The 11,636-nt window shown below is 47.9% G+C and overlaps 1 protein-coding gene, 1 non-coding gene and 1 pseudogene across 2 annotated transcripts; 2 read left to right on the top strand and 1 right to left on the bottom strand.

Annotated features, from left to right (window-relative positions):
- On the top strand, positions 1-9,899 carry LOC129137733 (protein GVQW1-like; the record flags this gene model as incomplete). The annotated part of the gene is made up of 2 exons (XM_054671218.2): positions 1-137; positions 9,693-9,899. Coding segments are annotated over 2 exons (249 nt in total), but the record flags the coding sequence as incomplete, so codon positions are not given.
- LOC104002787 (small ubiquitin-related modifier 2-like) lies at positions 3,411-3,882 on the bottom strand (annotated as a pseudogene).
- LOC112206151 (small nucleolar RNA SNORA68) lies at positions 9,413-9,540 on the top strand. The gene has a single exon (XR_002940352.1). It is a non-coding gene; the product is annotated as a small nucleolar RNA SNORA68 (small nucleolar RNA).
- Positions 9,900-11,636: the final 1,737 nt, after the last annotated feature.

Genomic DNA, 11,636 nt, shown 5'->3' with positions numbered 1-11,636 from the left:
TTTTTAAAAAAAATTTTTGTAGAGACAGGGTCTTGCTATGTGGCCCAAGCTGGGCTTGAACTGGCCTCAAGTGATCCTCCTGCCTTGGCTTCCCATAGTGCTGGAATTACAAGTGTGAGCCACCATGCCTGGCCTAGGTGAGTGTTCTCTTTTTTTTTTTTTTTTTTTTTTTAACACAAACAGAACTAGGTGAGCCTTCAAGGAAAGAAAAAAGACTGTGTGCATGTGTGCGTGCATGCCCGTGAATGCCTGCCTTGATTTCCAAAACACGCGTCCTCCTTTAAATCCTCCCTGAGCTGGAGACTGACTTGTGGGCCCTGGGAGAGTGTGTGGGAGTGTGGAGAGTGACCTCTGGACCTGGGTACTTTCCGGCCCCTCCTCCCATGGAAGTTGCTGCACTGATTTGGCCTGTGCAAACACCAGGCACTTTTCGCTGGGTCAATATTTCACATCCGTTGTCAGGGTCTAATCCATCTTCAACATCTGTTCCCTGGGATGTTGTGCACTGCTCTGCCACCTATGACCCCTCATGGTCTTTGTCCCCAGAAGAGGATCTCTACAAGGTCCCCAGGGCTTTCTCCAGCTTGAGGCTGCTCGGTTCTTCTCTTTTTTTCCTCTTTAAACCCTCTCACCTTTGCCTGAGCCAATAATCTCCCTCAAATTACAGGGAGAAGCCCCCTCTGTCTGGAAGCCTTCCCTGGCTCCAGAACACAGAGGGACGTGGTAGCTGCTGTTGTGTAGAATTCAGCAAACCTCACCTGCCAGTGGGTCCAGAACATGTTCTGACCCAGTGTCCTGCTTGCCACCTTGTACTTCCTGACTGCTGCTTCCTGCTGTGAGCCTGCTGGAGCCCTGGGGACACACATTTACTTGAATAACATCTCAAAATAGACTGGGAAGACAAAATGTACTACAAGGGGCCAGGCACCGTGGCTCATGCCTGTAATCCTAGCACTTTGAGGGGCCGAAGCAGGCGGATTGCCTGAGCTCAGGAGTTCAAGACCAGCCTGGGCAACAGGGTGAAACCCCATCTCTACTAAAATACAAAAAATTAGCTGGGCGAGGTGGTGGGTGCCTGTAGTCCCAGCTACTCAGGTGGCTGAGGCAGGAGAATTGCTTGAACCAGGAGGTGGAGTTTGCAGTGAGCCAAGATCATGCCAAGGCACTCCAGCCTGGGCGACAGAGCAAGACTCCATCTCCAAAACAAACAAACAAACAAACAAGAACCCAAAATATACTACAAGGTGTAACTAGAAATTGTTTTCAAGATTGGTGCTTTTGCACCATTGATTAGACGAGGCAACCAAGTGCATTTATTTTGATGCATGCCTGTCTTGTTCCTCTAATCAACTCCCAAGAACAGGGACAGACTGGGCATGGTGGCTCATGCCTGTAATCCCAGCACTTTGGGAGGCCGAGGCGGGCAGATCACCTGAGGTCAACGGATCGAGACCAGCCTGACCAACATGGTGAAATCCCGTTTCTACTAAAAATACAAAAATTAGCTGGGCGTGGTCGTGAGTGCCTGTAATCCCAGCTACTTGGGAGGCTGAGGCACGAGAATCACTTGAACCCGGGAAGTGGAGGTTACAGTGAACCGAGATTGCACCACTGCGCTCCAGCCTGGGATACAGAGCAAGACTCGTCTAAAAAAAAAAAGAAGAAGAAGAAGAACAGGGACAAATTTCTGTTCATTCTCCTCAGTGCAAATCTCTGGCCCCAGCTTTCCTCATTATTATTCAAACCCAACATATATTCGGCATTTACTATAAGCAAGTGCTGTTATTAAGCCCATTTATAGATGAGGGAGCCAAGGCTTAGCAAGGATAAAGACTTGAAGGCCGCACAGCTGCAGGAGGCCAGGCTGGACCAGGGTTTATGTTGTTAACACTAAATTGTTTGGAGAAACAGCAAACCCAGCTGTGGGGGAATGGGAGGGGTGGGTGTGGAGCCTGAGGCTAACTTCCTCCCACCCAGCCATTCTGTCCTCTCTGCAATAAAATTCATAGTCCAGGAAATTCCCTGCAAGTGACAATGACTCTTAAACTTTCCTGAAGATAAGAATTGCTGGGCCAGAGCCTCCCTCACTGCTTGCCATCCCTTCAGCTGATGGTCAGTAACTCTTTCTTTGCCAGTAGCCTGCCTGGCCTTCCAGTTTACCAGAGAGGCCCTGGTGATGAACCAGGCCCACCTCCCATCTTCCGGAACCCATCCCCGCCACCTCACCCAACCCCACCCTCCTTCCCTCTTTCACTCTGGGAGTTTTTGCAGTTCATCTGCTCAGCCAAAGAGAAGTAACTGCTAATGTTAAGCCGAAATTTGGGTCAGGCCAGGAGGCACCTTTAAAATAAAAAATTTACTCGGGTACAGGAAACAGCTATAAATGATCTTGGAAATGCAGGCACTCCATCTCCTGGTTACACACTCCAGGCAATGCCCAACAGAGCATCTGAAGGGGCCTTGCTTATCAACTGTCATGGATTCAGGAAGCCAAACAGACCTGCCTGTTACCAAGGTGTCTCCTGCAGGCCCCTGCCTCCAGAAATGACCACCCCTGAGATGAAAACTTCTCTTGGGAAGAAACTGAGAAGGAGCTTTTAACAATTTGCTCAGGGCTTCCCACTCTTTGTTGCTGGGACATTCTTTCTGTAGCCAGCTTCAGTCCCTGTTAACACATAGTGAACAACAGGATTATTTTTGTTGTGTTCCACATCTGCCGTGTATAATCTCCTTTTATTTTTTTCTGAGTTAACTTTGTTTTCTTTTTTCTTTGTTTTTTTTTTGTTTGTTTTTCTGCTGACTACCTACTTATCTGTCATAACTTTGTTTTTATTGTGGTAAGAACACAATGTGAGATCTAGCTTCTTTTTTTTTTTCATTTTAAACAAGAAGTTTATTTAAGCAACAAGACGCTTGACTTGAAGGGAAAACTATGTAGGATTCTTTTTTGTTTTAGAGTAATTTATCCTTACTTAAAGACAGATTACCCTACATGTAACAGCTACGTACAAAAAAGTTATAAAATTGTCCTTGGTTTTACAATGATAAATGAAAAACATTAAAATTCTCCAATTGAACAAGGTATGCAAGGATTTTTATGTTGTTGTTGTTGTTGTTGTTGTTGTTTTGTTAAAACAATGAGAGCAAAATAACTTACTGGAATATAAAGATAGGAGCTGAATGAGCATGCCACTAATGGAGAAAGGGGGTATTGTCACAGAATCAGTATTTTTCCCCATCCCGTCTCCCCTTGATGTCAGTCAAAACATACCATTGGCTGTTCAGTTAAAAAAAAAAAAATGCAATATGCTTGTGCACATATACCAGTTACTTTACGTACAATAAAGGAATGGGGAAGAGGGAAATGAAAGAACAGAGAAAACTATACGGTAGTGGTCAGGATGTGGTGGAACCAAATTGCAGTTTTCTAATTGAGAATGTAATCTTGGTCTTTAAAGAACAGAGTTCTGGAGTAAAGAAGCAGGTTCCCTTTTCAGTAGACACCTCCCGTCTGCTGTTGGAACACATCAATTGTATCTTCATTCTCCATTTCCAACTGTGCAGGTGTGTCTGTTTCATTGACTGGTTGCCCGTCGAATGGGAATCTGATCTACCTCATTGACAATCCCTGTTGTTCACAATAGGCTTTCATTAGTTTACTGAGTGGTGTATGCCTCTTAATCTTAAACTGCACCACAGAACCATCCTGCCCCGCCACCTTCAAATTAATATGATCGTTGTTCTGTCTTGACTCCTTCCTTGGGCTTTTCGTCGGCCATGGCGAGCGCTGGAGTCTCCTCAGCTGCCGCTTCACAAAAGAGGTACCAGGTCCGCACCAAATGAGCACACAAGCAGCACCAGAAGCGGCAGAAGAAGGCGAGATCTAGCTTCTTAACAAAATTTTAAGTGTAACATCTCCTTTTAATTTGGATAAAATAGTAGGTATTGGGCCGGGCGCGGTGGCTCATGCCTGTAACCCCAGCACTTTGGGAGGCCGAGATGGGTGGATCACCTGTGGTCAGAATTCGAGACCAGTCTGGCCAACCTGGTGAAACCCCGTCTCTACTAAAAATACAAAATTAGCCGGGTGTGGTGGCGCGCACCTGTAATTCCAGCTACTCGGGAGGCTGAGGCAGGAGAATCGCTTGAACCCAGGAGGCAGAGGTTGCAGTGAGCCAAGATCGCACCACTCACTGCACTCCAGCCTGGGCAACAAGAGCAAAACTCCATCTCAAAAAAAAAAAAAAAAAAAAATAGGCTGGGCGCAGTGGCTCACGCCTGTAATCCCAGCACTTTGGGAGGCCGAGGCGGGTGGATCACAAGGTCAGGAGATCGAGGCCATCCTGGCTAACATGGTGAAACCCCATCTCTACTAAAAATACAAAAATTAGCTGGGCGTGGTGGCGGGCGCCTGTAGTCCCAGCTACTCCGGAGGCTGAGGCAGGAGAATGGCGTGAACTCGGGAGGCGGAGCTTGCAGTAAGCCGAGATCGCGCCACTGCACTCCAGCCTGGGCAACAGAGCCAGACTCCGTCTCAAAAAAAAAAAAAGTAGGCATTGAGTGCTTATATGGTAAGCACTGTGTTAAGCACTTCATATTTGATTATTTTAACCCCCACAACAAAACATTAATCGTTAATATGTGATAATTAACAAAGTTACGAATAAACCCATTTCACAGATGGGTCACAGAGAGAGGTTGAGTAAATCACGCATGGTCATACAGGGTTGGGATTTTTTTATTTTTTTGAGACAGAGTCCTGCTTTGTTGCCCAGGCTGGAGTGCAGTGGCATGATCTCAGCTCACTGCACCCTCTACTTTCTGGGCTAAAGCAATCTTCCCACCTCAGCCTCCTGAGTGGCTGAGACTATAGGTGTGCACCACCATGGCCAGTGAATTTTTGTGTTTTTTGGTTGTTGTTTTTTTTTTGAGACAGAGTCAGGGTTTCACCTTGTTGGCCAGGCTGGTCTCACCCACCTCGGCCTCCCAAAATGCTGGGATTATAGACGTGAGCCACCGCGCTCCACCAGAATTTTTGTATTTTTTATAGAGACGGGGTTTCACCATGTTGCCCAGGCTGGTCTCAAACTCCTGGGCTCAAGCGATCTGCCAGCCTCAGCCTCCCAAAGTGCTGGGATTACAGGTGTGAGCCACCATGCCCTGCCTACAGAGTTGGGATTTTAATTCAGGCAGTCCAACTTCAGAGCTCTTGCACTTAATTACAGATGCTCTGTGTCTCTTTCCAGTTCTCCTTTCTCCAAATGGGATCATTCTACCTCTGTAAACCCGTCCTTATGACTTCCCTTTGAGTCAGGAAACCTAGTGCTGATGCCAAAGACCCTGAATAGATTTCTATTAGGGACGAGAGCCATGGAACGTTCCCTTTCCATCACTTAATTCAATCTCTGATGAAGTCCACACCAGTCATTCCCCCTGCACAGCCATCTTGCTCATATCCTTCTCAACAAAGTGGCTCCTAACCCTATCTGGAGGACTAGATAGCCATTCTGGCAGAACAGTGGCCCTAGTCACAAGGGAAAAAGGAACCCCTGTTTGCAAAGCAGCTGTATTTGCTAAGTAAGACACTTTGACAGGCTGAGCATGGCCTGCAATCCCAGCACTTTGGGAGGCCAAGGCGGGCAGATCACTTGAGGTCAGGAGTTCGAGGCCAGCCTGGCCAACATGGTGAAACCCCAGCTCTATTAAAAATACAATAATTCGCTGGGTGTGGTGGCAAGTGCTTGTAATCTCAGCTACTCAGGAAGCTGAGACAGGAGAATTGCTTGAACCTGGGAGGCTGAGGTTGCAGTGAGCCAAGATCACACCACTGCACTCCAGCCTGGGCAACAAAGTGAGACGCCATTTCTTAAAAAAAGAAAAAAAGGACACTGACAAAATGCCTTTTAAGGAAATGATATTTGGGGAGATATGCTGTCAGTAGTTTCGATAGGAACTCAGCATTGATTTCCTACTGAGGAAACAGCAGAGAACATCTGTGAACATCTGTGGTTGGGTTCTCCTTCATGTTTCACCTCTTTCACATACCTCACACACCCCTGCATCCATCCTGCCCATCCTCTATTCCATTTGTCCTGTCATTTTTGACCCCGAGTTTTGACAACCCCAAACCTTGTCCCTCCATAAAGTAGACAAGCTAGTAGGTCATCATGGCGAAGAGCCCAGACTCTGGAACTAGACTGTCTGGTGGCAACTTTAGACAAGTCACTCAACCGCTCTTGGCTTTGGTTTCCCCATTTGTAAAATGGCATTGACAATTATAGTCTCTGCTACAGCTAGATGAGTTAAAATGGGTAGAGCATTTAGAGCAGCGCCTGACACACGCTGATTGTAAGCACTCAATACGTGTTCTTCCCTGCCACCTGATTAACAGCTTTGTGAAATTGGGCAGGTCACTCTGAAAGAGGGTATGATTATGATGTAGTGATTAAGAGCACTAGGTTTGACATCAGATGCCCATGTATCTTGACTTTTTTTTTTCTGGAGACAGGCTCTCATTCTGTCACCAGGCTGGAGTACAGTGGTGCAATCTCGGCTCACTGCAGCCTCAATCTCCCAGGCTTAAGTGATCCTCCCACCTTCAGCCTCCTGAGTAGCCAGGACTACAGGCATGCGTACACGACACTTGGTTCTGTTCTCGTCTCCTGTCCATTCCACCCCCGAGCCAGCAGTCCCAGGAGACAGCCTCTTCCTATTCAGTATCTCCCCCATGTAGGAGCTTAAGTAAACGAAATACCACCACCCCTCTCCCATCTTACCTTGAGATTAGGAAAGACTGTGGTTGAGGGCAGCCTGTGTTACTGAATGTTATCTTCGTGGGCTTGGCTCCAGAGCCCTCAGCAGGAAGAGGGACTGGACCTGCAGCCTCAGACTCAGCGCTGGGACTTATAATGAACAGAGTCCTGAGCCCTCTGGTGGGGAGTATTGGGTTCCATTCTGCTTGCTCCTTGCAGGGCCTTTCCAAGAAGTCAAGGGCCCTTGACACTTTAAGGAGTGCCCACATCATGTCAAAAATATTAAAATGCACTCACATCCCACAGAATTTTTTTTTTCTTTTTGAGATGGAGTTTCGCTCTTGTCGCCCAGGCTGGAGTGCCACCACGCCTGGCTAATTTTTGTATTTTTATTAGAGATGGGGTTTCCCCATGTTGGTCAGTCTGGTCTCAAACTCCTGACCTCTGGTGATCCGCTCGCCTCAGCCTCCCAATGTGCTGGGATTACAGGCGTGAGCCACCATGCCCCGCCTGAAATGTGGTTTATACATAAACTATATATACAAACTGAGTTGAGTTGCAATTGGTTTTTTGTTTTGTAGCCATTTATTTCAATATTTATCCAATGCCATTTTGCAACTGTCTTTTTTATTTTGAAAACAATAACTTTTTTCCAGGTTTCAATAATAAGCCCTAGCTCCTAAGCCATTGTGTCTAAGGGATGGGCCAGCAGTCCCTCCAGTGCTTAGGCTGACTTGGTTGGATTCCCTGGTCCCAGAGCTTGTCAACTCCAGAGCCCATGTGAACCATGCCCACCCTATCTATCTATTCATCCACCCATCCATCCATCCGTTCGTTCATTCGTCCATCTGTCCATCCTTCCATCCATCTATCCACCCACCCATATCTATCTGAGCTGTCTATGGTAGAAAAAAAGCAACTTGGGCAGAGGCTAGAGAAGACAAGCATGGTGTGAGACTGCCCTCTAGAGATTGCTCCAGGAAAGTGCAGGTGGGGAGCTCCCTCTTTCAGGATAAGATCAACCCCACCACTCGTTCACTCATTCACATTTATTGAGCGAGTACCTACCTATACCCGGCACCGTGTACTTACCTGTTCTGGGAACAAAAGACAAATACAAAGAGAAACACCACACGTCCCTGTTCTCCAGGAGGTCACCATGTTGTAGCAGTGACTGCAAACACATAAACAAATGATTACTGTTCTGTGCAATGACTACTGGAGTAGATGTGCACCAAGTTCTATGGGAGCACTGAAGGCAAGGAAATAAGTCTGGGGCAATAGGGGAGGTCATCACAGGGAAGGTGGCATTCAAGATGGGCCTTGAAGGATGTGTAGAAGTTTGCCATGTAGTGCTGGGGAAGAAAGGCATTCGGGGCAGAAGGAATGGCAGTGTAGAAATGCAGGCTTGTTGAGGGCCAGCGAGAGGTGTGGCAAAGCTGGAGCATGCATAGTACTGAACAGTCAAGACCCAGCTAGAGAGGCAGGTGGGACCAGATAGTGAAACTCCCACTCAAAAAACAGGAAGTGAGCCAGGTGTGGTGGTGCTCACCTGTAGTCCCAGCTACTCGGGAGGCTGAGATGGAAGGACTGCTTGAGCTCAGGAGTTTGAGGCTGCAGTGAGCTATGATCACACCTGTGAATAGCCATTGCACTCCAACCTGGGCAACATAGTGGGACCCTGTCTCTTAAAAAAAAAAAAACAGAAAACAGGCCATGCCCAGTGGTTCATGCCTGTAATCCCAGCACTTTGGGAGGCCAAGGCAGGAGGATCACTTGAGGCCAGGAGTTCAAGACCAGCCTGGGCAACATAGCGAGACTGCATCTTTACAAAAAAAAACAAACATTAGCAGGTCATGGTGGCATGAGCCTGTAGTCCCAGCTACTTGAGAGGCTGAGGTGTGAAGACCACTTGAACCCAGGACGTGAAGGCTGCAGTGAGCCATGATCGCACCACTGCACTCCAGCCTGGGTGAGAGAGAGAGAGAGACCCCGTCTCAAAAATAAAACAAAGCCGGGTGCGGTGGCTTATGCCAGCACTTGGGGAGGGTGAGGTGGGCAGATCACCTGAGGTCAGGAGTTTGATACCAGCCTGGCCAACATGACAAAACCCCATCTCTAATAAAAATACAAAAAATAGGCCAGGCGCGGTGGCTCACGCCTGTAATCTCAGCCCTTTGGGAGGCCGAGGTGGGTGGATCACGAGGTCAGGAGATTGAGACCATCCTGGCTAACACGATGAAACCCCGTCTCTACTAAAAAATACAAAAAAATTAGCCAGGTGTGGTGGTGAGTACCTGTAATCCCAGCTACTGAGGAGGCTGAGGCAGGAGAATGGTGTGAACCCGGGAGGCAGAGCTTGCAGTGAGCCGAGATTGCGCCACTGCACTCCAGCCTGGGCCACAGAGCAAGACTCCATCTCAAAAAAAAAAAAAAAAAATAGCCCAGTGTGCTGATGGGCACCTGAAATACCAGCTACTCAGGATGCTGAGGCAGGAGAATAGCTTGAACCTGGGAGGCGAAGGTTGCAGTGAGCCGAGATCACATGCTATTATTGCACTCCAGCCTGGGCAACAGAGTGAGACTCCGTCTCAAAAAATAAAAACTAAAAAGCAAAAAATAAAATATATAAAACAAAAAACAAAACAAAAGTAGGACATGTCGCACTTAAACTTAAGACTCTTTTTCTTGCAGCAGTGGTTTAAACAGAGGAACAAACAGGAAGATCTTGTCGCCTTTGAGGGGCTGTGGTTGGGCCCCTCAAAGTGACTTTGGAGGTTCTACGCCACTCATGGTCACCCAGTCCCCCAGTTAATCCCAAGTGGGAGCTCCCAAGCAATTGCTGTGCCTGACAGAATGTGCCAGGTACTTGATATGAGGTTTGTCAAATGCCCAGATCCCAGTGATTGCAGTCACCCTGCCCTCTCCCGTTTTCTGCAGACTGAGACGCGGGCACCCAGCACCGCACCTGGGCCCACTTCATCCAGATCATGAAGGTGGAGGAGACTGCAGCCAGCAAGTGCAACTGGCCAGCAGTCACACAGCTCCATGACTCCAAGGTTGAGTTCCTGCTGCCTCACTGGGTCCTCTGTGGCCAGCAACAAGCCACGTGTCACCACCAAGAGGCCCGACATCTTACAGGTGAAGGGCCCTCTCACCCTGGGTGTGACCAAATAAACTCCTCAAGAACACCAAACCAAACAAAACAGGACGTGATGCTCTGACCAGAACTCTGTGCCAAACAAGAGGGAGGCCTGACCCAGCCATTCAGAGATTCTCCGTGGAGGGAGAATCAGGCATATCCAGGACCAGGATCTCAGACACTGAGACACAGTACCTGCCTCTCAGGTGGTCTCAGCTGAAGACATTAGTGCTGAGATGATGAGGCCAGGGTGGGTGGGGAACTTTCAGGTGGGAGTACGGGTGAGAAAAGGGAGCAGAGCATGCTAAGAGGAGCCAGGAGAGCTTCCAGAACACCTGTGGCTCTCCTATCTCCCTAACAATTCCTGCTTCACTAGAGTTTCCTTCCTGGACAGGAATCCTGTCTTCACCGTCAACTGGCTGCGAGACCTTGAGAAAGTCACTTAATGATGCACTGGCTGGGTGAGGTGACTCACGCCTGTAATCCCAGCACTTTGGGAGGCCAAGGCAGGAGGACCACTTGAGCCCAGGACTTTGAGGCTGCAGTAAACTATGATTATGCCATTACACTCCAGCCTGGGCAACAACAGAGAGAGACCCTGTCTTAAAAAAAAAAAAATGCTGGGTACGGTGGCTCATGCCTGTAATCCAAGCTCTTTGGGAGGCCGAGGCAGGCAGATCACCTGAGGTCAGGAGTTCGAGACCAGCCTGGCCAACATGGTGAAACCCCATCTCTACTAAAAATACAAAAATTAGCTGGGCGTGGTGGCACATGCCTGTAATCCCAGCTACTCAGGAGGCTGAGGCAGGATAATCGCTCGAACCCGGGAGGCGGAGGTTGCAGTGACCAGAGATCGCGCCATTGCACTCCAGCCTGGGCGACAGAGAGTGAGACTCCATCTCAAAAAAAAAAAAAGAGTAATGGAAAGCCCATCCTTAAGCTTTTGTAGGATACATGGTGGCCCAGCCAAAGACTGGATTTAATAGCCCTCCTTGCAACTAGTTGTGGCCATGAAACTAAGTTCTGGCCAATGGAAGGTGAGCAGTAGGGAGTTGTGCAACTTCTAGATCCCATGCTTAGAAGGAAGAAAGTTGCTTGCTCTTCATTTTTCTCCTTCCTGCTGATTGAGAAGTGTTAACACCTGGCGTAGCCACCTTAGCCACAGAGATGGAAGCCACATGTTGAGGATGGCAGAGTCACTCTGAAAACCCCGGGCTGCTCACCTCTTACTGCTACATGAAAAATAAATGATCTTCTTTCAGATCTATCTTACCTAAGCCCCTGGATTCTGGTGCCTCTTTGTTATAGCAGATTACCATGTACCTTTAATTAATGCAGCATGTTTTTTAAAAATAATCCTTTCCTGTTAGAAACGTGGGCAAAAGGCATTAGGTGATGGTTTACTCACACAAAAAAGGGCTACAAATGGCCTTTACATATGTGAAAATATGCTGAACTTCACTTAGAAGAGAATGCAAGTTAAAACCACACTATGAGACTATTTTACATTAATCACATTGGCAGAAATTCAAAGGCTCAACCATACACTCTGTGGCAAGGCTGTGTGGGAAATAGGTATTCTCATAGTTGGCTGGTGGGAGTGCAAAATAGACCAGGCGCAGTGGCTTACGCCTGTAGTCCCAACACTTTGAGAGGCCAAAGTGGGAGGATCGCTTGAGGCCAGGAGTTCCAGGCTGCAGTGAGCTATGATTGCACCACTGCACTCTAGCCTGGGCAATAGA

Source organism: Pan troglodytes, chromosome 19, assembly GCF_028858775.2.
Source record: "Pan troglodytes isolate AG18354 chromosome 19, NHGRI_mPanTro3-v2.0_pri, whole genome shotgun sequence".
Lineage (NCBI taxonomy): Eukaryota > Metazoa > Chordata > Mammalia > Primates > Hominidae > Pan > Pan troglodytes.
This window is presented reverse-complemented; position numbering and strand designations above follow the sequence as displayed.